The sequence below is a fragment of the Berghia stephanieae genome, chromosome 14 (genome assembly GCF_034508935.2).
Source record: "Berghia stephanieae isolate SIO BIC M18660-M18661 chromosome 14, UCSD_Bste_1.3, whole genome shotgun sequence".
Classification (NCBI taxonomy): domain Eukaryota; kingdom Metazoa; phylum Mollusca; class Gastropoda; order Nudibranchia; family Aeolidiidae; genus Berghia; species Berghia stephanieae.
Genome location: NC_088373.1, coordinates 4,192,226 through 4,219,725, shown reverse-complemented (window position 1 = coordinate 4,219,725; position 27,500 = coordinate 4,192,226). Strand labels below are relative to the sequence as shown.

Genomic DNA, 27,500 nt, shown 5'->3' with positions numbered 1-27,500 from the left:
GAATGTAAATCTCATTTGTTTTGTAATCAATTTTGCAGAATATACTCCAGAAACTTGAGCTTTTATAGAGAACTATATCCATTAAAACATACTCAAAGTGTTTTGTAGATGGTCGCTGGTCAACAGCTACAAGTAACATGACGCCTGTTAAGCGATATTACGATTTTTTTTCTGACAGACGACTAGGTATTCTTGTTACACCTTAGTACGGTGAAAGAATGTAAGTAAAGAGCTTTTTCCGAGGACTCAACTATGAGCGGCTCAGAGCGGGGCTTGAACCACAATACAGCTATGCTGCCCAATGTTAAATCAAGCCCAAAACTCCGTTCGGTAACAGCCCTGCACGTCGGTTTCATCGTAGCCATCGTTAACTTATAGCCTGACACTGACCAAAAAATGACATCAAGATGCCAGTCTTTGGCCACAAAAGAAAACAAATGGTGAGTTGTATTCAATAGTTCAACCAATGAAATAACTTGTTTCCATGAGCTCTACTAACAACAACTCACTAAGCGGTGTAAAAATAAACGTCAAACTGCCAGTCCTTTTGGATTTCATTATCAGGCTTATCAGGTTACTTTTATCCCATGCCTATTCATCACATTTTTCTGAGACAAATTACAGGATTTGTACCAAAGCTAATGTTTTTAGTTTTTACATGTCAATGTTAGTTGAATAAAACTATCTATAGATAGTTCGAAGTTGACGTCACTTAGGTCTTTGTTATTGTTTTTTTTTTTTTTTGTTTGTTTTTTTTTTTGCCATCCGCGTTTATGAGTAATTCTCATTAAACTGTATTAACCAGAATATAAACGCTCTAGGTTACACACAGTTTTGTGTGTTGATCCGTTATACTTCCGGATGGCAATGTTATGAGCTTCTAAGCCAAGCGCATACTATCTATAGTCTGGTTGAGCGATTCGAGTGAGAACCAATACTCTTCAACAGTCATAACGTCACTTCCTTCCTAATGACGCATGGTAACTTATTAATACTGGCTCTAAACTATCGGAACAATTTCTCCGGCGAGCATAAAAGCGTATCCAGAGGAAAAAAAAAAACCCATAAATTTTATCATGTTTTGACTTTTACACATTCTGATCACAAGGCATATGAAAAGTTCTAGCCAGCATGAAAAATAAAAAGTAATGATTTTCTTTTTTTAGAACCAAGATGGCCGCCGTTGCCGGGCGGCGTGACATCAGACTATTGACGCCTCTCGGACAATCGGCATAATGTAAACAATGGTAGTGATTAGTAGACACAGCAAACTACACAGGTTTTAATATCGATGGTATGTGTCTAAATAAAATACCCAATGCTCATCCGCTTGGTCAATAGAACTAAAACAGAAAGCTATGTATAAATGTAACCGTTTAAAATCAGATCGAGAAAAGCGTGTGATAACTAGTCACCCATTTGACGGTATAAAAACCAGGGCTGGCGGAGTCGGTTATTTTTAAACCGACTCCGACTCCGACTCCGACTCCAGCCTTGAAACCGACTCCGACTCCCGACTCCGACTCCGACTCCTCAAGGTAATAATATGCAACCAACACTCGCAGCTACTTTTAGCTTTTCCCCAGTATATGTATTATAACAATACAAGCCGCTTCATATTTGATATTGCATCATTAAAAGTATAAGCTCTTCATCATTTTTTGGCTACAGACTGATTATCTCATTTCGAATAAACACATTAAATAATATTATGAAGGTTGGGTAGGAAAGGGGGTTTTGGAAGCATAGTTCACCTTTAGCTAATACCAATGTAATTTTTTTCAAATTCTATAGGCCTAGATACTATCTATATCTAGTATCTAAAATATTACACATTGAATGATATGAAAATGCAATGTCTGAAAGTGGTAAGGAGTCGGAGTCGGGACTTCTAAAACCGACTCCGACTCCGACTTCACCCTCAAACAACCGACTCCTACCGACTCCGACTCCGACTCGCCAGCCCTGATAAAAACAATAACAATGATCAGAGAGAGGGCGATTTCATTCACGTGACTGTTTATAAACAACCAAATATGTTTGTCCGAGCACGTGTGAGGATGTGTCACAAATTTTAAGTTTTGATTGGTCAAAATCTTCTGGTTAATTACGTGACTAGCGGTCTAGAAACAATGATAAAGAGCAAAGGGATGTCAACTGCCTTCATTTTATTGTTTGTAAATAGATAGTGTGCGCTTGGCCAAGAAACTCACGACATTGCCATCCGGATGTAAATAACGGACCAACACATTAAATTATGTGTAACCTTAAACGTTTTTAGTCTGGTTAACACAGTTTAGTGAGAATTACTCACAAGCATGGATGCCAAAATAAAAAAAAAACAATAACAAAGGCCTGAGTGACGTCGTCTTCGTTCTATCTATAGCATCTATAGATGCTGTGCGCTTGGCTAAGAAACTCACAACAATGCCATCCTGAAATTTAACAACATACAAAACTATATGTAGACTGACCTTGAACGTTTAGTGAGAATTACTCATAAGCATGGATTAAAAGATACAATAACAAAGACCTGAGTGTCGTCAACTTCGTTCTATCTATATCCCACCGGGCTTAAAGGAGTATTGCAAATCCCTTATTTTGTTTTGGGAAAAAATCTACTGTTTAATTATCATTTTTTACAAACGTGAATTACAATAGTAAATAAAGTGAGTGGAGCAGGCACTTATGTTGGTAACAACAAGATATGAAGTGAGTAGAAAAGTGCCAGAAGACAATAGAGAATAAAAAAAATTTTCGCGGCGGTGGTGGGGTTTGAACCTGCGACCTTATTGGTACGACAACTCCGCCTGGCAGGTGAGAGCGTGGCTCTACCGTGTGAGCTATCCACGAACACCAAAATATTCGTTTCAAACCCAAAGTCATTTCTAGATCCCTCTCTCACCCACTTCTTGAGATCGCCGATTCGTTCACCACCATCGCGAAGTAATTTTGACCAGCAGTTAAGCTTAATAGCCAATATTCTCATCACAAACATATAACATAGAAACGATTGAGACATTGAGTATGCTCCGGTGTATGGGGTGAATTTTTAATTCAGAAAAGTGAGTGGAGCAGGCACTTATGTTGGTAACAACAAGATATGAAGTGAGTAGAAAAGTGCCAGAAGACAATAGAGAATAAAAAAAATTTTCGCGGCGGTGGTGGGGTTTGAACCTGCGACCTTATTGGTACGACAACTCCGCCTCTATTGTCTTCTGGCACTTTTCTACTCACTTCATATCTTGTTGTTACCAACATAAGTGCCTGCTCCACTCACTTTTCTGAATTAAAAATTCACAACATACACCGGAGCATACTCAATGTCTCAATCGTTTCTATGTTATATGTTTGTGATGAGAATATTGGCTATTAAGCTTAACTGCTGGTCAAAATTACTTCGCGATGGTGGTGAACGAATCGGCGATCTCAAGAAGTGGGTGAGAGAGGGATCTAGAAATGACTTTGGGTTTGAAACGAATATTTTGGTGTTCGTGGATAGCTCACACGGTAGAGCCACGCTCTCACCTGCCAGGCGGAGTTGTCGTACCAATAAGGTCGCAGGTTCAAACCCCACCACCGCCGCGAAAAAAATTTTTATTCTCTATTGTCTTCTGGCACTTTTCTACTCACTTCATATCTTGTTGTTACCAACATAAGTGCCTGCTCCACTCACTTTTCTGAATTAAAAATTCACCCCATACACCGGAGCATACTCAATGTCTCAATCGTTTCTATGTTATATGTTTGTGATGAGAATATTGGCTATTAAGCTTAACTGCTGGTCAAAATTACTTCGCGATGGTGGTGAACGAATCGGCGATCTCAAGAAGTGGGTGAGAGAGGGATCTAGAAATGACTTTGGGTTTGAAACGAATATTTTGGTGTTCGTGGATAGCTCACACGGTAGAGCCACGCTCTCACCTGCCAGGCGGAGTTGTCGTACCAATAAGGTCGCAGGTTCAAACCCCACCACCGCCGCGAAAAAAATTTTTATTCTCTATTGTCTTCTGGCACTTTTCTACTCACTTCATATCTTGTTGTTACCAACATAAGTGCCTGCTCCACTCACTTTTCTGAATTAAAAATTCACCCCATACACCGGAGCATACTCAATGTCTCAATCGTTTCTATGTTATATGTTTGTGATGAGAATATTGGCTATTAAGCTTAACTGCTGGTCAAAATTACTTCGCGATGGTGGTGAACGAATCGGCGATCTCAAGAAGTGGGTGAGAGAGGGATCTAGAAATGACTTTGGGTTTGAAACGAATATTTTGGTGTTCGTGGATAGCTCACACGGTAGAGCCACGCTCTCACCTGCCAGGCGGAGTTGTCGTACCAATAAGGTCGCAGGTTCAAACCCACCACCGCCGCGAAAAAAATTTTTATTCTCTATTGTCTTCTGGCACTTTTCTACTCACTTCATATCTTGTTGTTACCAACATAAGTGCCTGCTCCACTCACTTTTCTGAATTAAAAATTCACCCCATACACCGGAGCATACTCAATGTCTCAATCGTTTCTATGTTATATGTTTGTGATGAGAATATTGGCTATTAAGCTTAACTGCTGGTCAAAATTACTTCGCGATGGTGGTGAACGAATCGGCGATCTCAAGAAGTGGGTGAGAGAGGGATCTAGAAATGACTTTGGGTTTGAAACGAATATTTTGGTGTTCGTGGATAGCTCACACGGTAGAGCCACGCTCTCACCTGCCAGGCGGAGTTGTCGTACCAATAAGGTCGCAGGTTCAAACCCCACCACCGCCGCGAAAAAAATTTTTTTATTCTCTATTGTCTTCTGGCACTTTTCTACTCACTTCATATCTTGTTGTTACCAACATAAGTGCCTGCTCCACTCACTTTTCTGAATTAAAAATTCACCCCATACACCGGAGCATACTCAATGTCTCAATCGTTTCTATGTTATATGTTTGTGATGAGAATATTGGCTATTAAGCTTAACTGCTGGTCAAAATTACTTCGCGATGGTGGTGAACGAATCGGCGATCTCAAGAAGTGGGTGAGAGAGGGATCTAGAAATGACTTTGGGTTTGAAACGAATATTTTGGTGTTCGTGGATAGCTCACACGGTAGAGCCACGCTCTCACCTGCCAGGCGGAGTTGTCGTACCAATAAGGTCGCAGGTTCAAACCCCACCACCGCCGCGAAAAATTTTTTTATTCTCTATTGTCTTCTGGCACTTTTCTACTCACTTCATATCTAATAGTAAATAAATAAGCGTTATAACAGACGACGGAAATGCAGAACACGATATCAAGCACAGAATTCAAAAGACAAACCAGGCTTTCGGCATGCTGAAAAACTTTTGGAAATCAAAGCAAATAATGAGAAAGACAAAGCTCAAAATATACAAAAGCAATGTTTTAAGTGTACTGCTTTATGAAAGTGAAAGCTGGAAAATGACATCCACCTTAACACAGAAACTTTCTGGCGTTTCAGAACAAATGTCTAAAAAGAATTTTGAATTTATTTTGGCCCACAAAAATAAAAACCGTGGATTTATTAAAGAAAGCTGACTGCACTAGCAATGAAAGCCAAATAAAAAGAAGAAGATGGCGTTGGCTGGGTCATATGCCCAGAATGGAAAAAGGGTCACTTCCCAAGACAGCCCTGTCCTGGACAGCAGATGGGAAGAGAAAGCGGGGAAGACCCAAAGAAACCTGGCGAAGGGCCATGGAGAAAGAATTAAAGGAAGCAGGCCTGTCCTGGAACACATCCACCTCAAAAGCAGCCGATCGCAAAACATGGAGATGTCTGGTGGATGCCCTATGTGCCTCAAGGCCCGAAGAGGATTAAGTAAGTAAGTATAAAATGTATTGTATCTACTTACATTATTTTATCAAGCAATATATTAAATAAAACAAACATCCAAAGTAAATAAAAACCCACCTACAAAATTTATATTAAACACATTTAAAAAACATATAATATAATTTGTATAAGGCATATATAGTATAATATGATATAGATACAGAAAAAAAATGTAGATTTGGAGAAGGTATTATGAGGAAGAGGTGAATTTGGCTGGAATGTTCTGGGGAGAGATGAAGAAGACAAAGATTACGGATTATGGTGGAGATGTGCCGTTGAAGCCTTCTGTTCCATGAGGAATGTAAAAGATTGAATAATGATGATAAACATTGAACATTAATTCTGTTAAAATTCTCTCTTCCTTTGTTTTTAATTTCTATGTTTACATTGACAATGAAGAAAGACGATAAAAAAAAAATAAATAAATAAATAAATAAATAAATAATAATAATAATAATAATAATAATAATAATAATAATAATAATAATAATAATAATAATAATAATAATAATAATAATAATAATAATAAATAATAATAATAATAATAATGATAATAATAATAAAGAAATGATAAGAGAATCATACTCCTATCTGGCAGTCTGAAGTTACGAACGGCATCTTATGGTTTTGGACCCAAGTCTTGATTTGATTCATAGAAAGAGAGACAGAGAGAGAGAGAGAGAGAGAGAGAGAGAGAGAGAGAGAGAGAGAGAGAGAATGGGGGGAGGGGGTGACTAGACATATGAATTTGGTTATCTTTCTGAAATTCAATCGTTAAATTTTATCAGGGGACATAATCTATAAATTATTTGTATGTCATTGTAATTACTAAATTATTTCCCTTATATAAACATACCTCCTAAACTGGCAATCTGGCAATATGATTATGAAACTTCCGCATGTAAAATAAGACATTTACTCATAAAAGCGGGTTTTTTAAAGGATTTATTTAACAGTAATGTATTATAAAATAAGAAAAAAAACATGTTTAGAAAACGTTTGATTGTTACTTTTCAACTATGAATATTTTTTTTTTTTTTTTGTTTTTTGTTTTTTAAATTATGTCTATAACTTGTTTGGTAATTTTCGAGAAACATATCTGGCATTCCTGTTCCTGGCATGCGCACCATTCGATACTGGACATTATCTACGATACTATCGACTGAGCAAGTTCACGATCGATAGATATTTAAGTACCTCACAACTTGATGCCATGTGCACGCTCATTACATCAGTGGGGACTTGCCACTTGTCAAAAATGTACCAGTTGTGGCCAAGAACCCGAAACCGCAGAGCATCTAGTTGAACGGTGACGTTGTAACGTAGCTTCCGGGCGGGTTTGCGCGTACCATCGTTAACTTATAGCCTTACACGTGACCAAAAAATGACGTCAAAATGCCAGTCTTTGGCCACAAGAGAAAACAAATTGCGAGTTGTATTCAATAGACCACTTGTTTCTATGAGCACTACTAACGACAACTCACTAGGCGCTGAAAAAAAAACAAATAATGACATCAAAATGCCAGTCTTTTTGGGTCAGTGATGATACTCACAAAAAGTCAAAAAGGAGGAAAAGTCTCGGAAAAACGGAAAACTCACCTAGAACATTCTTGCACCACAGGAAAGTAGGCAGGATGCTTCGATACTTAGCTTACCACATCGAACGAATAAACATGGTCGATGAACACTTCCGCAGTGGCGCAGTGGCGACGAAGCCCCGCAGCTGGATCGTTCAATTTTAAAACGCCCGGAGTCCAGTAAAAGGAGGAAATTTTTTATATATAAATTATTTTTTTTTAAAAAAGGAGGTATTTTTTAAAGATTTATTATATAAAAAAGTAAAAGGAGGAAATGAAGGAAATATCCGCGGATCGAGGATCTGAGGAGGAAAACCGAGGAAAGGAAAGAAAACCGCGGATTTCCGCGGATCCGCGGAAAAGTATCATCACTGTTGGGTTTCAGTGTCAGGCTATGACATAACGATGGCTACGGTTTGCGACGGTGCACGAATGCTGTAATGAGTTTGCGTCCCGGATAGATCGTCATAACACAGAGTAGTGTGAACACCATTAGAAGCTGCTGCCACGTGAAAGCCGAATTATATCCGGATGAATCGGACCTTACCCAATGAACATAAAATCAAATGACAGAAAATATGAACTTTGACTATTTTGCAATATAGAAATTGTTTCTATTTCCCACCATAATATAACTAGAAATTGACCCCAATTTTCATATTTAAATAAATAGATAAATTATATCATAAGATATCGTCGCCTAGGCATTCCACGAAGGAATATAGATAATTCATCGAAGATGTCTGATGTCAACAGGAATCAACCATGTTGCGGGGAGGGGATGGGGGGGGGGTAACAATTTGAATTGATATTGTATATTATTGCCTTGACCCCGAGGGGTTAAGTTGACTTTTAAGACGCGCCTCTCTGGATGTTTTCTATAATGGAGGGTCATTACTGCAAAATCATCTCTCATTTATTCATCTGCTGTCTGACCGCCTCGGTCAGGAGAATGGGGTGAGGTAAGAGGTCTCTATACGTTTGTTAGAATTTGTTTTTTAAATTCCGTTTTCTTTTCTTTTGCATTTGAAATAATTTAACGTTACCATGTTTTGGAAGATAGTTGGGTAGAAATAATGCGTAATCCTTTGAAGTTAAGAACGAATGTCTACGTAAACAAGTTGATGCAATGAATTCACGAGGATTGATGCTGGTTTTAATGAAACTTGAAGGATGGGGAGTGGCAAGTCAGTGACAACCAAACAAATTATATCATACAGACTATAACGTTTGGAATTAAACAATATCTATCCGTTTCTTGACACTAGTTCACCCTTTAGTTTTGTCCCGCTGTTTCTGAGTAATCTTCAGTATAATTCCATTCTAAATTGTTATGTAAATGTTGCTGCTCGAAGCTCGAAGAAATAAATAATAATGTGAAATTGAATGTAAGCTTCAATTTACTTACAATCTTAACTACGTCACTACCACATTATCTCATTCATCTGTAGTGTTTCATTCATCCTGTTTTGTTGATAAAGGGGAAACCCGAAACGTTCATTTGATCTGTTTTTGTAATTAAATTGAAGCTTACATTCAATTTCACATTATTTATTTCTAAATCTTTAAGAATCAGTTTCAGACAATAAAAAAAAATAGAACAAAAGATAAATTTGTCAAAACATAATTTCTCAGTATCCTACTCACTGCAAAACTAGGTATCGGGTACACTTACAAGTACCAAGGAGACAGTTTTAAAAGTACTGAGTACTTATATCATGTAGCGCCCATCCCAAATGTTCTAAGAATTGTAACTTTCGCTTGCGTTTGTTCTAGCTGTTTCGAACTTTTCTCTGTATTTTCACCACGATGATATGTTTTCTTGAATTTCTTGGAATCCTCACGATTATCTGTACGCTTTTCTTGTTATCCATCAAATATTATAGAAGTCTCAAAATTGATTGCCTGACAGACAAATGGATACTCGTCACAGGATGCGACACAGGTGCCTCCTCCTCACCTCACTCCAACTCCTAGAGAACTTCTTAGAACTAGAACTATCTCTAAGTCTAAGATCTAACTGTTGGTCTTGTCTTGGCTGAGGAGGACGTGTATTCAAATTAAATACGATTGTGATAGTGATAGGGTTATCTATTTTAACTCTTCCCTATATTCTGTTTGATATGTGTGTGTGTGTGTGTGGGGGGGGGGGGGGGGGGTCATAAGCGCGTATTAGTTGTAGAGAGCTGAGCCGGTGTTACCAATACTTAGCTTCTATAACCAGGACAAATCATTCGTTTGGACAGAAAAATAAATAAAAACTTACCGCTTACCGTCAAAAGCAGTTTAGATTTGAAGATGCATTTGTTTTCTATCAAAAAACATTCTGTAATGGACAATCCTTGATGAATTTCAAAAGTTGTGTTGAAATTATATCCTAATTGTTTTCATGATTAATTCCTCGCGAAATCGTGTGGGTCCCGTTTCTGTTATCAAGGTTCCGCCTAGCCAGGCAGGGTTGCCAGATCATTTTTGAGTAAGAGACCAAACTAGCTATAGCAAGAGGCCAGATTCCTCGGCAGGAGCCCAAATACCACCAAACCCACCTTAGCCTCGCGAAAACTCTTTAGATTTGTTAAACAATTTAGATAGGATAAGGAAAATTCGTATATATAGAAGCATTAGCAAATGCAATCTGTGGCGTTAGCACGTGTTGCATTTAGATATTTAGATTGCCAAATAAAATAAGTTTTACCGGTACCAGAGTAAAACGATATAACGGGGAAAGTCAGAGGAAGCCAAAAAGTTGGTTACAGGAGGCCAAGTGGCCAAACCAAATGCAATTTGGTGCATTAGTGCAGTAAAAATTGGTGCGCAAAATTAGTTCGTAGCGGATGCGAGACTGCGTGCGTGTGTGTGTGTGTGTGTGTGTTTGTGTGTGTGTGTATGTGCGTGTGTGTGTATGTGTGTGTGTCTTTCTTTTTTTTTTGGGGGGGTGGGGGGGGGGTGCGTACACGGTAACGGGGCATCTCGCCTCAGGATCTACGTACACGTAAACTGATTTACCGTTGCAACACATGCAATAGATGGTCCTCGCTGTCGTGACCGCGCGCGCTCGTGTGTGTGTGTGTGTGTTATATTTTTTAAAATCAAAACAATTTTAACCATTATTGGCGAGATTCCATCTTACACTCCCCAAACTCCAGATCTTAGTCTTAATGTTATCATTAAAAGACAAGCTTTGCGATTTATAGTTTAATTGAAGCCCGAGTCGAAATATACTCTTACTACTGCTCTCTTGGTGGAAACGATTTATTCTGCATAAGCAATCTGCAGAAAAAAAACTGTCACTGTAAAAGGTTAAAGTTTCACGAAGTACGCTCCGTGAACACCGCTGTAACATTCCTTTGATCTACATCATCAGGCAACCCATTGTTTCTTTCATCTTTTCCCATTCCCCCTTACTATCCCCCCCCCCCCCCCCGCCCCTCTCTCTCTCTCTCTCTCTCTCTCTCTCTCTCTCTCTCTCTCTCTCTCTCTCCTCTCTCTCTCTCTCTCTCTCTCTCTCTCTCTCTCTCTTTTGTCATAATGTTATCCCTTCCCCTTCCCATCTCATTGTAAAATGAAAACGTTCTGCTGTTTGCAGATACATGTATGATTGTTTTGTTTTTTCTCTCTCACTAGGCATTTGAAAAAAAAACAAAACAACTTAACCTTTTAAAGGCGAATATCAATCTTACTTGGACCAAAAATAAAATCTTACCATTTTCATCAAAAGACAAAAAACAAAATACAATTTAAAAACATGAGCTTTTATATAGGGCAATATCCACCCAACGTGCTCAAAGCGCTTTTTATCAATATTCTTACTGCTCTTATGGTGGAAACGTTTTTGTTTTTCTGCGTTAAAAAACAATATAAGTGAAGACTATTATTTGAAAACAAAAAAAATCAGTGTCACTGGCAAAGGGTTAATTGCAGTACTCCTGCATCCTGTGAGACTCCTACGGCACTTGCTAATCATAAAAAAGGAAATAGCAATCAACAATACTAAGGTGAAAAAAAAAGAAGAAAAAAAAAAGGTGGGGGGGGGAGCAAATCCAGTAGCAATGCAACCTTTTAGCGGCGAAATTCGATCTTTGACCTAACACCAAATCTTCTATCATCAAAAGACAAGTAACGGCAAAACGATTATAGACAATTGAAGTCCGAGTTGCGATAGTCTGACTGCTCTCTTGGTGGAAACGCTGTATTCCCCGTTAACAATAATAAAGATAAAAGCAAACTATTATCTAAAAGCAAAAATTAGCTTCGCCGTTAAGGGGTTAAGAACACCTGCAACTGCTGCCAGCATCCTTGAGATGCTCTACGTCACCCAAGGTCACCACGTCTCCCTTTCGTCTTCATGCAACACCCCCCCCCCCCCCCCTCACCCTCCACTCTCATGGTGGTGGTGGCGGCGGATAAAAAAGGCCTTTTTTTCTTTTATTCAATCAACTTGACTGCTGGTGAACCCTAGGCCTCTCTACAAGTCCAAGAAATAATACTCACTTTTTCTCTGCTCCAACGAAAATATCTACCCCCTACCGGTCTAATTATTTGTAGCAGACGTCAAATTTCTCAAAACGGTCACGTGACACTGTAAAAACAACACAGGAAGTCCATGAAAGCTTATTTACGGCATTTCCTTTGAACCGTGTAAACAACAAAATTTCGTTTTCATTCGACTCAACGGGTCAGATTGGCCGGTATTTTTTAACGAACTAAAGTTCTGAAAAATCAAAATGTTTCTTAGAAAGGTGAAAGATGCTAGTTTTTGAAACAGAGGTAGGTTTTTTTTTTAAATCTTTATATTTTACGTGAATGCATGCTCAAGGCGAGTTGGACGTGCAGCAGAGGTTGGTAGGCCAAAGGCAGCAGCTTCTTATGGTTCACACTATTATGTTATGACGATCGACCCAATCAGCAAAGTCCGGTCCGCATTCGTGCACCGTCGCGAACCCGCCTGGTAGCATCGTCACAACACACCTTTCGACTAGATGCTCTGCCGTTTCGGGTTCTTGCCCACAGCGTGGACATAAAGGACAGGAAGTTAGACCCCACTGATGTAACGCACCGGCCGTTAGGCAGCTCCTCGACCGAAGCCGATTCGCAGCTACCCAGTGTCTCCTCTTACTGGTATCAAAGCCTGGCAACTTCTCACCAAGCTTAGAGGAGTGTAGGTCCCCGCCCCCACGAGGGATTGAATTCGTCCAAACCGACTTCCATCTCGTATGTGCAGCTCTGTCCGTAGTCAGGGATTCTGCGTACAAGGGTTGCCGGGACTTATTTCGGCTCGAAACGGGGGCACCGTTCATTATGCGCATGAGAGGGGTATCCCCATTCCCTCTCTCTTTGATCTTACTCAGCCAGTTTCCCGTAATGGTCTCCCTCCGGACATCGGGGGGCTGGATCGCTGCCATCACCGAGCCCCATTCTCTAGGGGTTGTTGCTAGCGTTCCCGACACTATGTGCATCGACTTGCGAAGTTTTACATCCACCTTCTCAACGTTTCTGCTTCTACCCCACACTGGAGCGCAATACTCCGCGGTGGAATAGCATAGTGCCAGGGCGGATGTTCTCAGGAGCGCTTGGCTAGCGCCCCAAGTCGATCCCGCCAGCTTCCTCAGAAGACTATTCCGCTTCTCTATCTTCCGGGCAACCCCTTCGAGATGAACCCGATAGGTAAGGCTGCGATCCAGCGTCACCCCTAGGTATTTTGGACGCGGCTCATATGGGAGTGGCTGGTCCCCGACTAGGACATTCAGTTTACGGGTGTGCCAACCACTGCATAAGTGAAATGCAGTGGCCACGGTTTTTGAAGTGTTCATCTTCAGGTACCACTTGTCAAAGTAGGATTTGAGTCTGGTGACGTCCTCGCTGAGTACGCTCTCGAGACGGGTCCACACTTTACTCTGAGTAACGAGTGCCCAGTCGTCTGCGTATCCCAGCCTCGGGGAGGAAGTGTTCGGCATATCGCTAATGTAAACGTTAAACAACATTGGCGCAAGTACCGACCCCTGAGGGACCCCATTCTTCAATTTCCTAACTTTGCTCGTGGCGTCTCCCAGCGCGACGTGGAATTGCCTTTCCCCTAAGATCGAAGAGAACAACTTCAAGGTCTTTTTGCACCTTATGATTTTTGCAAGTTTGAGCATTAACCCATCGCACCAGACCGTATCGTACGCCGCTGATAGGTCTATAAACACAGCACCTGTTTGCTGTTTTCTCTCGAACCCGTGCTCAATATGCTCTGTAAGGGCAATGACCTGCTCCGTGGTGCACCTCCCTTCCCTGAAGCCTGCCTGCTCAGGTGGCAGGGCAGCGTCTAGGACCGGCCCCCATCGGTTTAATAGAACACGCTCCAACAGTTTGTAAAGACAGCTCAGCAGCGATATGGGTCTGTAACTGTCTGCCTCCTTCGCCGGCTTCCCTGGCTTCAGGATGGCAACTATCTTCGCATGCTTCCACACTTGTGGAAGCTTTCCGTTTGCAAGGATGTCAGACATTGCCTCTGCTAGCCAGGCCCGTGCCGACTCAACGGGTCAGATTGGCCGGTATTTTTTAACGAACTAAAGTTCTGAAAAATCAAAATGTTTCTTAGAAAGGTGAAAGATGCTAGTTTTTGAAACAGAGGTAGGTTTTTTTTAAAAATCTTTATATTTTACGTGAATGCATGCTCAAGGCGAGTTGGACGTGCAGCAGAGGTTGGTAGGCCAAAGGCAGCAGGCTCTCTAGTTAGATAGATATTATAGTGGAAAACTGCACCTTGTTTCATTACTCATCAACTCTCTCTGTGCCAGTATATTGATTGGGCGGAAATTTTGGGTTTGTATATTTTTTTTCTTTTTCTGAAAGAATATGCTCACCAGAGCATTTTAATCTTTATTGAAGTAAATCGGGTGATTTTTCATGAAGTTATGGTCAGATTCAGATGTGTATGGGAAATGTATCCAGTTTTTTAATCAGCAACTTTTCTCAAATTTCATACTTTTTCAACTTGACTAGCCATAAAAAATATTTAGAAATGACATTGAGCTTTGATATTTCCCGAAGATGTACAAAAAGGGTTTATTTAATAATTTATGGCAAGAACTCATTTTTTAATAAAAATTGACCTTCTACTTCTAACTAAACTTGGCAATATCTCCTTTTCACCGATTTTCACTGATTATGTCATTCACTGTAATTTTTGTCTGTCCACCCAGGTGTAATAGTTGAGCCCTTCACGATAACAAATTTTTCAACCAAAAAAAAAAACCCAGAAAGTTTTGCCATATTTTGCTATAAAAATGGCCAAATTTTGCAAATTTAGTTAACTATTCATATTCAGATTCAGACAACTTTATTTATTTTTGGAGACCAAAATTGAATATTAAATTGATCTAAAGATGCAAACAAAAAGTCACTCAGATGCATATCAGAAAGAAAAATGGTTAAAAACATCAATCTTATATCAAAACAAGAGTACTGAAACCTGCTAAAAGAATCATCAAAATTTCATTACAGTCGCATCATCGTGGAAAATTGCCATTTGAAATGACAAATTTTACCACTGAGGTTCAAATATAGTTAAAAATAGAGATTTTTCAAGAAAAATTGTAAAATTTGCGGTAAATTGCGGAAAGATGTGAATTTTGCAGCCGCAAAAAAAAAAACATGATGAGAGGATAATTTATCATATTTGCTCTGATAGTGGGGGGTTGATGCTTTACAATTAGGTCTGAAAGGCAATTGTTAAAAAATTTCCTCTTTTTTCACTTTTTGTCAACATCAGCACTGATTTTCAGATAGTCTTGCATTTTCAGAAAGTCTTGCATTTTCACAGGATTTGGCAACAAAGCAGCCAGGAAATTTGACACCTCAGGCTTTCGTGTGTTTGCTGCATGTCTTACCTTTGATAAGATGCGGGAACTGAGATTGCAATGCAGTGAGAATCTCATTCCTCTACATTTGGATGTCACTGACATGGCGAGTGTTGAAAAGGCTTTTGGCATTGTGAAGAATAAATTACCGGGCAACAAGGGTAATTTTTAAACCTTAGAAATTTTTTCACTTATCCGTTGTTTCCTAATTAGTCACTTTTAATTTTACAATTTCTTTGTAAGAACAGGTGAGGGAAGTGGCCAAGTGGTTAAGGCATTTAACACTGTGGCCTGGAAATTCCTGGCCCTCACTTCAGGCACTTTAATTTTTTTCCTTAGGCAAGATTATTAACCCATAATTTACTCATTTTGGACATCATGGGTGATTCCAGTTGACATCAGACATCTTGTTTGATGGATTATCTATATTCCTTCATGGAATGCCACGGCGGCAATATCTAATGATGCCATGACGGAAGGTGTCATTTTTTTTGTTAGAACAAGACTTTTAATTAATGGCACAAAACAGTAAACTGTCAAGGTGATTAAAGTTCTCAAAAATTGAATTTATAGCCAAAAACTGTTAAAATTGTGTTGAGTTTATGTTATATTATAGTGCAGCTATGTGGTCTTGTGGTATGACACTCGCTTTCGGATCGGAAGGTCCTGGGTTTGAGCCCTGCTCGGCGCATAGTTGAGTCCTTGGAAAATACTCTTTACTCACATTCTCTCACCGTACTTGGGTGTAATATAAGTACCTGGCTGTCAACAGTGTTGTCTCTGTTGAAAAAAATTGTAATATCGCCTAACAGGCATCATGTCTTGTTCTACATGTTACTTGTTGCTGTTGATCAGGGACCCTTTGTAAAGCACTTATGAGCACACTTAGTGGATATTGCGCTATATAAAAGCTCTAGTTTGTTTTTATAGAGTGAAAATATGAAGATGTCAGATTTTTTATCAGATTAACTTTATAACATCTGGCTTTTAATATTTTAGTGGAAATTGCGCGTCCAAAAGCTTACGTTTTTCACATCTGAGCTTAGATGTATTATAATTAAGAAATAAAAGAATCAAGACATCATCTTTGTATTTAATGGTTAACAGGAAGTAACCTTTTATTTAGATGCTGGGCAGAAGTGAGTAAGTACCCGAGGATGGGTAGTACCCGAGAATGGGTATTGTACATCAATAAATAATTATATCGATACCACAAATATTTTAGTGGAAATTGCGCTGTCTAAAAGCTTATATTTTTTTTTCTTTTCATGTCATAACCTATTACAGGTTTGTGGGCTCTGATCAACAATGCAGGAATAGTCGGTCCTGTGGGATTGTGCGAGTGGCTTGGCAAAGAGGAATTTCAGGTAAGAGTCTTTACCAAAGTTCAAAGGTTATGTACATTATACATTAACATAGAATAATTTCCAATTAACAAATCAAATCAGTTAAAATCAATAATCAACCAAAGGAAAGAAAAAAGAAAATAGATAAATAATCTAAATAAAATAATATAAATAATGAATAGATAAATAATATAAATAAAATAAAATAAATAATGAATAGATAAATAATATAAATAAAATATATAAATAATGAATAGATAAATAATATAAATAAAATAAAATAAATAATGAATAGATAAATAATATAAATAAAATAAAATAAATAATGAATAGATAAATAATATAAATAAAATAAAATAAATAATGAATAGATAAATAATATAAATAAAATAAAATAAATTATGAATAGGTAAATAATATAAATAAAATAAAATAAATAATGAATAGATAAATAATATAAATAAAATAAAATAGATAATGAATAGATAAATAATATAAATAAATAAATACAAAAATAGTAACAATCAATCACGATTTAAGTGTGAATAGGTACCAGGCAAGAATATAATTCATCCATATTATAAGAACCAACATATACCTACCAATAAATCACCAATCAATCACAATAATTTAAGTACATAAATGGGTTCCTGGTAAAATATACAAACCATATTCAAAGAAACAACACATAATATACAAACAAGTCAACGCTCACTCACATTGAAAGAAAACATTTCTAGATAGAAATCATGAGCAGCTTTGTGGACTTGTGGTACAACACATGCCTTTCAGAATTGTTAGTACGTGGTTTGAGTCCAGCTTTTGGTGGAAATATCATCTAACAGATATCATGTCTTGTTCTACATGTCAAGTATTGCTGTAGTTTTGGGACCACTTGTAAAGTGCTCTGAGCAAATTCAGTGGATAATGTGCAGTGTAAACGTTCGATTTGTTTTGTTTTTATTTTCTAGATCGGCCTTGTACTTGTACCAATCTCGGATGCATTCAAGATTTATTTTTTTAAACTCTGCCCCCCCCCCCCCCCTCCCTTCCCCATTCCCCTCCCTGTCCTATAGAGCAAGTGATCTACCACTAAAAATCGGTTTCAATATCGGAATCCAGAGGAATGACTCCAAATTTGACCAATTTTGGTGCCAGAGAAAATTTAATAATTTGGAGTCTTTCATCCGGATTCTGATATTGAAACCAAATTTTAGAGAGAGAAAAATGTGAAAATATTGTCAACTTTGTAAGAAATAAACATTATTTCAATTGAACCAATTCTTAAGTGTTTTAAATTGACAGTTTATATAAATTTGGATGAAAATCATGCATTAAGGTGTATACATGGGGGGGGAGGTTCCCTCATATTTGGATATTCTATGAAAAATACACACGTTTTTCGTTTACTGCTTGTGCAGGTTGCAGCAGTATCTAATTGATCAGATGGGTCTCTTGGGGCTGGTAGATAAAACTAACTTCTTAGTTAATCGATGGCAGTCAATTGCTTAAGTCGGCTATGTGGTGTAGTGGTATGACACTCGCTTTGGGATCGGAAGGTCCTGGGTTCGAGCCTCGCTCAGCGCATAGTTGAGTCCTTGGAATAGGCTCTTTACTCACATTCTCTCACCGTACTCAGGTGTAACATGAGTACCTGGCCATTGACAGCATTATCTCTGTAAGAAAAAATTGTAATATCGCCTAATGGGCGTCATGTTCCGTCTTACATGTTGCATGTTGCTGTTGGCCAGGGACCCCTTGTAAAGCGCTTTGAGCACTTTTAGTGGATATTGCGCTATATAAAAGCTCATTTAAAATATTTTTTTTTAAAGTCCATTTGATACAACAGAATTCCAGCTTCATTGGCCTTATGACTTTTAAAGAATCGTTTACTGATCTATTAATGCTATACATTGAGGTAAAATACTCATTTGATCTGCCCATCACATGACTCGTACCACCCCACAAAACTATCTATATCTAACTTTTAATGTTTATAATCTGTTAGATTGCCTTCTTTAGTGTGAAAAAATAAATCACCCTACAATAAGAAAGAGCAGAGTGACGTCAATTTGATTCATTCATGACATAATGTTTTGTGTTTAAAGAATCATCTCACCATTATTGTTTTCTCCTCTAGAGAATTTTTAATGTGTTTTTTTTAAGGATCACATCACATATTTATTTTTTCTTTCTTTAGACTTTATTATGTTTATTTTGTTTTATTTTTTAAAGGATCATCTCAACTATTTATTTACCTCTTTATCGAATTTTTATATTTTTTTAAAGGATGACCCTGCCTATTTATATTTTTCTCTCTTTATAATCTACAATCTTTTATTTTAAAGATGACCCTTTTTTCCCTCTAATTCTCTTTAGAAAGCAATGGATGTCAACCTGTTAGGTACAATACGAGTGACCAACACCTTTTTACCACTTGTCCGCTTGTCGAAAGGCCGGATAGTCAACACGTGTAGTGTTGTTGGAAGACTTGCCTTTTCTACTGGTCCATACAGTGTGTCCAAGTTCTGCCTAGAAGGGTACACAGATTCACTTAGGCAACAGATGCGTTTACACGGTGTCACTGTTCACACTATAGAACCGGGTGGTTACGCCACCAATATCACCGGTAAGATTAAAACAGTGGTTTTAGAAACTTGACAGGTAACAATAATAATAGTAATAATAATAATGATAATAATAATAATAATCATAATCATAATAATAATAATAATGATAATTATCATAATCATAATAATAATAATAATAGTAATAATAATAATAATAGTAATAATAATCATCATAATAATAATAATAATAATGATAATAATATGTCTTTATTGGCCTCAAAATAGTGACTATTTGTCATTTGGTTACACATTCATAACAATGCAATATTATAGAGAACATACATAACATAATATATTGACATATACACACTCACACATATGCAAACTAGGTAAGATAAAGATCTGGATAAGTGTGTATGAAAGGTGTCAGACAAAGCAAGAAAGAAAATAAAATTTAAAAAACATTCCAAAAAATCAGTCTACCTCGACTTAATTTGATATATGCACACTAGTAACATCGTAGTCATCGTCATCAACAACATCATCATCATCATCATCACAACACAACATGTACAGTAGACTCTGGATAAGACGATGGCCAGGGGAACAGAAAATAAAATTGACTTAACCGAAAATCAACTTAACCGGAGTGTAACCAAATGAGCAAAAATATGTGTGAACAAAGCATGCCAATCAAGAATAAGTATGGCCCTGAAAAGGGCCGTAACAAATAGATGGCCCTGAAAAGGGTCGTTTTTAATGGATGGCCCTGAAAAACACGTTACAAAAGGATGATATCACTTCCTCACGAAGAAATGAGAAATATTCCTCTGGTCACACTTCTTGTAAATCATCGAGATTGAATTGGCTGGTCTGCCAGATTCCTCTGCGATGATTTTCTGTCATTTGCCAGACTTTTCAACTGAATCGGCTCGATCTTTCTTTTCAACGATAGGGCTGTCAAAAATAGAAATACTCGTTTATTTGTGATTTTATTGTGGTCATAGTGATAAGAACATCGACTTAAGCGACATCGGCTTATGTGGACTGTTGTTTTTTTATACTTATGTTAAATAGTAAGAAGGGGGAGGGACCAAGAAAAAAAATCGACTTAAGCAACGTTGACATATACAGAGTGCACTGTATTTAATTTAGTTTACAAATAATTGGTAGTGCTTGTACACAAATTATTATAGCAAGTATTATTATTATTATTATTATTATTATTATTATTATTATTATTATCATATCATTATCATCATCTTCATTATTATTATTATTATTATTATTAATCATATCATTATCATCATCATCATTATTATTATTATTATTATTATTATTATTATTATTATTATATTATTATTATTATTATTATTATTATTATCGTATCATTATCAACATCATCATCCTCATCTTTATTATTATTATTATTATTATTATTATTATTATTATTATTATTATTATTATTATTATTATTATTATTATTATTATTATTATTATTATTATTACCACCAGTATTGATATTATCATTGTGTCTTTATGACATATTCTGGTATTTAAGGTCCAATAAAACCATTAAATAATTTTTGATATTATGCCAAAGATTGGTATTTTGAAATGGGAGGTAAAATTAAAGAATTTTTTAACTTGTGTTGGTTTCCATCAATACATCAGTGTTAAAAACCAATGCAAGTTTTAAAACATGTATATATTGTTATCAATACTTTTCAGACGCAGACCTTACAAATTCCTCAATGGAGAAAAGTTTTGATGCACTCCCTGATAACGTGAAGGATTTCTACGGAGTGGACATGAAACAAAAACGTAAGAGATTCATCCAAAACTAAACCCTTATCACTTGGTTGCTATCTGTCGTATGGATAGTATGCGCTTGTCTGAGAAGCTCACAACATTGCCATCCGGAAGTATAACGGACCAACACACAAAACTGTGTGTATCCATGAACGTTTATAGTCGGGTCAATACAGTTCAGTGAGCATTACTCATAAACGCGGATGGCAAAAAACAATAACAAAGACCTGAGTGACGTCATCTTCGAACTTTCTATAGGCATGAATAATGTATCAAATGAAAGATAAATTATTTAATTTTTTAGTGGTCAGAGTTTCCCAATTTTTGGCTAAAGCCAGAAAACCGGCTTTTTGAAATCTTCTGATCTTGGTCAGAATTGGTGAATTGATTTTTTAAAAGATGAATGTATTGATTGTTTAAATTCAAGGTAAAGGCAACAGTTAAACCATTTGTCCCCAACCAATGAACGATTTAAATTCAAATCCATCCCCACTCCCCATTCCATCCACCCCCTACCCTCCTCCCATTCTACGCAGTCTCCTTCATGACCAACCTGGCCACGTACATCCTTGGCTGTTCCAGACTCCATCAGGTGGTGGATGCCTACCTACACGCCGCCACAGCACGCCATCCCAAGACACGTTATGTGGTAGGCTGGAATGCTCATCTTATATTTCGACCTCTCTGGTCACTTCCAACGAGTCTGACTGATTTCATCCTTGGAATGTGTTACCCCCTACCCAGAGGGTCTTCGTGAGTTACCCCCTACCCAGAGGGTCTTCGTGAGTTACCCCCTACCCAGAGGGTCTTCGTGAGTCACCCCCTACCCAGAGGGTCTTCGTGAGTCACCCCCTACCCAGAGGGTCTTCGTGAGTTACCCCCTACCCAGAGGGTCTTCGTGAGTTACCCCCTACCCAGAGGGGCTTCGTAAGGTCCCCCCCTACCCAGAGGGTCTACACGAGTTACACCCTGTTGTGATGTTTGATGCGATATAAATATTCGGATTAACTTGATAACACTTTGGGGTGATATCAACAACTTTATTCAACTAACGGTTTTTTACAAAAGAGGAAGTAAACAATTAACTAATAACAAAGATTCTACTTTCGCTTTTATATTGAAGTGATTCCGTACAATATTAATATCTAGGTAATCTTTACATTTAAGTGGTCCCCTGTATATTTACTATCCAATTACTCACACACATATATCATAACACACCCTACCCAGAGGGTCCTCGTGAGTTACCCCCTACCTAGATGGACTTTGTGAGTAACCCCCTACCCAGAGGGTCTTCGTGAGTTACCCCCTACCCAGAGGGTCTTCGTGAGTTACCCCCTACCCAGAGGGTCTTCGTGAGTTACCCCCTACCCAGAGGGTCTACGTGAGTTACACCCTACCTAGAGGGTCTTCATGAGTCACCCCCATTCTCATACCTATTGAGCTGAGATTTACTTGTAGTTGTAGTTATAGGGATGATATTCATTTCTTTGCGGCGATGTGGTCTTGTAGTACAACTCGCTTTAGGATCGGAAGCTCTTGGGTTCAAACTCACACTGGGGGCATAGTTGAGTCCTTGTAAAAGGCTCTTTACTCCAATTCTCTCACTGTGCTCATGTGTATAATGAGTACCTGGCCACCAACAGCGTTGTCTCTGTGGGGAAAAAAATTGTAATATCACCTAACAGGCGTCATGTCTCGTTCTACATGTTGCTGTTGGTCAGAGACCCTTTATAAAGCGCATTGAGCACATTTAAGTGGATATTGTGCTAAATAATTAAACTCAAGTTTATATTGAATGGCTTAGGTTTGCTACAAGAATTCCATTTCCCGTTGAGACATGTATAGAATATAAGATCTGTACTTTTGTTTTAAAATCACTGTACTCTGATTGTCTTGGATAAATTAGAAGAAAAAAATAGAGCATTTATATAGAGCAATATCCACTAAACGTGCTCAAAGCGCTTTACAAGGGGTCCCTGACCAACAGCAACACGTAACATATAGAACGATATATTGCGATATTGCAATTTTTTCAGAGACAACGCTGTTTACTGCCAGCTACTCATTTTATACCGGAGTACAGTGAGAGAATGTGAGTAAAGAGCCTTTTCCAAGGACTCAGCTGTGCGCTGAGTGAGGCTCGAGCCCAGGACCTTCCGATCCGAAAGTGAGTGTCATAACACTAGATCACATAGCCCTGGATACATTAATGACTTGCTTAACTTCTACGTCTAATCCAGAAATCTGAGATCAAAGCCTGATAATCTGGGTTTTTTTTTTTTGTTTTTTGAGGGGTTTATTTGGTTGTTTTTTGTTGTTTTTGTAATGTTTTTTGGGGGTTTTTTTAAGGGGGGGGGGTGGTTTGTTAGGGGTTTTTTTTCGTTTTTTTTTTTTTCTCGTTTTTTTCTCTGTGTCACAGTACTTATGTGATACAAGAGTCCATGTTATTTTTATATTACGTTTTTCTTCTCCAAAGACGGTGTGAATCTGTCTGTATTGAATTTTTCCCTTCCACGTCCAGCATCTTTCTACCTGTTGACATGAATAACTTACAATTTTGTATGAATATTCTGTTTATTATTTACCAATTTAAATGTGATATTTTGTTATGCTGGTGACTAAATCATTAGTGTGTGTGTGTGTGTGTGTGTGTGTGTGTGTGTGTGTGTGTGTGTGTGTGTGTGTGTGTGTGTGTGTGCTAGAGAGAGAGAGAGGGAGAGACAGAAAGAGAGAGAGAGAGACAGACAGACACACACAGAGAGAGAGAGAGAGAGACAGACACAGAGAGAGAGAGAGAGAGAGAGAGGGGGGGGGGGATGTGTGATAAGAGGGAACATGTCCAAATACAAGGCTTTGAAGATGAGAGAGGGAACAGAGCGAGTATACTGTATCGATTTGTAATCAGCGTTAATTTCAATTCATTTAAAACATGTTCACTGTTGTATTTATCTATAGAAAGGATGTCTGTGTTTATTGTGAATGAGTAACTTTGTTATGATGATTATGTTATTGTAAGATTCACACTTTTATATGCTTATATTTTTTAAAGCAATATAAACCATTGAAATTTCCATTTGTGGACAGTAACATTTATATTATTATTTTTAATTTAAATTAATATCATTATTATTATTATTATTATTATTATTATTATTATTATTATTATTATTATTATTATTATTATTATTATTAATATCATTATTATTATTATTATCACTATTATCCTTATTATTAGGGACAAATGTTTGAGGACATATTATGTGAACAGTCACTAATGCCGACCCTCCAAAACCGACACCAGACAATTAACATAAAGCACACATCATATCTTACACAAAACAAACTAAATTAAACAACTATAGTTTAGTGTTTCTCGCAAATTCAATAATTTTCTCTCTGTACTCGTCCATCTTGACAGCTCACAAAAAAAAAAAAAAAATTTTACTGGGAATGCTACAAATTACAAAACGAGGCATTTGCACAGTTTTTCATTACAGTTCCAACTCTGACTTGTTTCCTATGGAAGGTGTTACTCTAAACTGTTGTTCACTTCCGTTTGTCTAATGTGAGGCGTATTGCCTTTGGAGCCTTTCTCACTATTTATGATCAAACTACCTACAAATACACATACATACATTCATTCATACACACACACACTCCTTGCATTCATCCCTCTCACCAACCCATTCCTTCTGTATGACGGCGGGTGTATCTTACCTACCTTCGTGTACTAGAGAGATGATGTTACCCGCACAAAATAACCGAATCAGTGTCACCGTCCTTAAAAAAGAGAAATCTGAAGGTTCAGATATTATTGAACATAAGAGGCTGGATAAAAGTTTATCATTGCAACAATTTTTAATCATAAAACACCACTCCCACTTCTTGGCAAGAGACTAGCTGGTCCGAGACTAGAAAGCGTTCATGAAATCCAATTTTTTTAGTCACTGGCTTTGCTTGGGCTTAAGACTAGCTAGTCATTTACTAGACTAGTTAATTATTAAATCTAGTCCTCATTCATGAAAACGGGTCCTGGAGTGCTTACCTATCACCCGGAGTAAACAACCCACAGATCCTATTTTAACACCGATGAGTGAAAAAATGCAATTTGTTATCAGGTTTTCCGATACGATTCCTTTATCAGTATGTCAAATATTGTGAAAAATGATCACTAACTGGGCCTGACCTATGTGTGTATTTAACATGTACTACTTAGACGGTATTTCAGGCCATTTCCTACAGGAAATAAACGGGCATGGCAGTTTTTTTGCTTTGCTTGCGGCCGCAAAACAATTGCAAAGAATCACTGATTTGCATTGCTGCTCTAAAATCTTCAATCTTTTGCAAATTCTGCGTTTTGGGGGCAAATTTCGAGATTTTGCAACAAAAAAACAAACAAAAAAAGATAAAAAAAATAAACAAGAACAAACAATAAAAAATTATTTAGAAGGCGAAAACAATAAAGACAATTTTTTTTAAATTTTAATTTGATAGCTCGTGTTGAACGTGAAAGATAAAGAGTAGTTTCTTTTTTACGAAGCCATTTTATTCCTTTTTATTGGCGATGTTGCAAGCGCTCATGTGAAACCCTTAAAAACAAAGAAATACCTTTCTCTTTCATTTACTAAATATGGGTTTTTAAGAAAATTAATAGCAATTTTTTTTGCAAATTTTGCTGTAATTGGCTTGCAAAATTCAGGATTTTTTGGTGCAAAATACCGCTATGTCAGAATAAATAAAAAGTCGAGGGGACTAAACGTGGTAAATGCCGGAAATATTATGATGGAGGATTAGTAACCACCAATTGGATTCAATAGTCTGATGTCACGCCGCCCGGCAACGGCGGCCATCTTGGTTCTAAACAAAGAAAATCATTACTTTTTATTCTTCAAGCTTGCTAGAACTTTTCATATGTCTTGAGACCAGAATGTGTAAAAGTCAAAACATGATCAAATTTATGGGTTTTTTTTTCCTCTGGATACGCTTTTATGCTCGCCGGAGAAATGTTTCATACGGGCGTCCGCCATTGTTCTGATAGTTTAGAGCCAGTGTTGCTAAGTTACCATGCGTCATTAAGAAGGAAATGACGTTACGACTATTGAATCCTATTGATGGTTCCTCTATTACAAAGCATTAACCAATCATAACATTTCCTGTCATTTACCCCGTTTCATCCCCTTGAAATTTACTTCCTGTATGAAAAGGCATGAGATACCCTTAGTACATGTCAAACACACAAATAGGTCATGCCCAGCTAGTGAGCATTTCTCATAATATTTTGATACAATGATAAGGGACTTGCAATGCAAAACCTGAAAACATGATGCATTTTTTAAAATGCCGAAATTCAAGAGAAATAACTTAAATTATGGTCTAAATCACCATCTCTCTCTCTCTCTCTCTCTCTCTCTCTCTCTCTATATATATATATATATATATATATATATATATATATATATATATATATTGCGCCGACTGAGGACGTGGAATAAACCCACAGAAACGAACGTCTCGGCCATATAATGTGACAATTTTTATTATATATATATATATATATAATATATATATATATATATATATATATATATATATATATATATATAATATCTTTCACACACACACAAATATATATATATATATATATATATATATATATATATATATATATATATATATATAGAATACATATTTATTATATCTTTCACTCACACACACACACACACACACACTTTCAAACTGATCGTGGTGTGATTTGTGATACTGACTGTCTGTCTGCCTGCAGCAAGGCTCGTGTCATAATGAAAATGGTGTAGTCTAGTACTAGTAGTATAACACATCAATATAGCAAACAAATAAATCAGTCCCAGTTTGTATTCATCACAATATGTTGACACACTGATGAAGGAAAACGGCAGCGCGACAATTGAAGACACTTTGCATATTTTTCAATCGTTCGATAGTATAGATAGTTCGAAGATGACGTCACTAAGGTCTTTGTTATTGTTTTTTGCCATCCGCGTTTGTAAGTAATGCTCACTGAACTGTATTAACCCGACTATGAACGCTCATGGAAACACACAGTTTTGTGTGTTGGTCCATTATACTTCCGGATGGCAATGTTATGAGCTTCTTAGCCAAGCGCATACTATCTATAGATAGTATGCGCTTGGCTGAGAGGCTCATAACATTGCCATCCGGAAGTATAACGGACCAACACACAACTGTGTATCCATGAACGTTTATAGTCGGGTTAATACAGTTCAGTGAGCATTACTCATAAACGCGGATGGCAAAAAACAATAACAAAGACCTGAATGACTTCATCTTCGAACCATCTATAGGTAAAAATGTGTGAGTGTGTGTGTGTGTGTGTGTGTGTGTGCGTGCAAGGGGAGAGAGAGAGGACGACAATGAGCTGAAGTAATGAGATCAAAACTATAATAAATTATATCAAGAATACAGGACGAGGGGGGAGAGAGAGAAGGTGTTATTGAAAAATACTATAGCACTA

The 27,500-nt window shown here is 37.4% G+C and overlaps 1 protein-coding gene across 3 annotated transcripts in view; it reads left to right on the top strand.

Moving 5' to 3' along the window:
* The first annotated feature begins 9,139 nt into the window (after window positions 1-9,139).
* LOC144960133 (17-beta-hydroxysteroid dehydrogenase type 6-like) overlaps window positions 9,140-27,500 on the top strand; it is a 40,070-nt gene continuing 21,709 nt past the window's right edge. Inside the window, exons 1-7 of one of the 3 annotated variants that reach the window (XR_013642759.1) lie at window positions 9,140-9,359; window positions 15,222-15,419; window positions 16,546-16,625; window positions 18,984-19,233; window positions 20,906-20,998; window positions 21,523-22,633; window positions 22,977-24,060. Coding sequence is in view for 1 of the 3 variants with exons in the window: in XM_078893111.1 (XP_078749237.1) it covers window positions 9,224-9,359; window positions 15,222-15,419; window positions 16,546-16,625; window positions 18,984-19,233; window positions 20,906-20,998; window positions 21,523-21,743 (978 nt within the window). In the remaining 2 variants the exon portion in view is untranslated. Of the gene's footprint in view, window positions 9,360-15,221; window positions 15,420-16,545; window positions 16,626-18,983; window positions 19,234-20,905; window positions 20,999-21,522; window positions 24,061-27,500 lie in introns of those variants that run through there. The other 2 variants (XM_078893111.1, XR_013642760.1) reach the window with 2 other exon arrangements.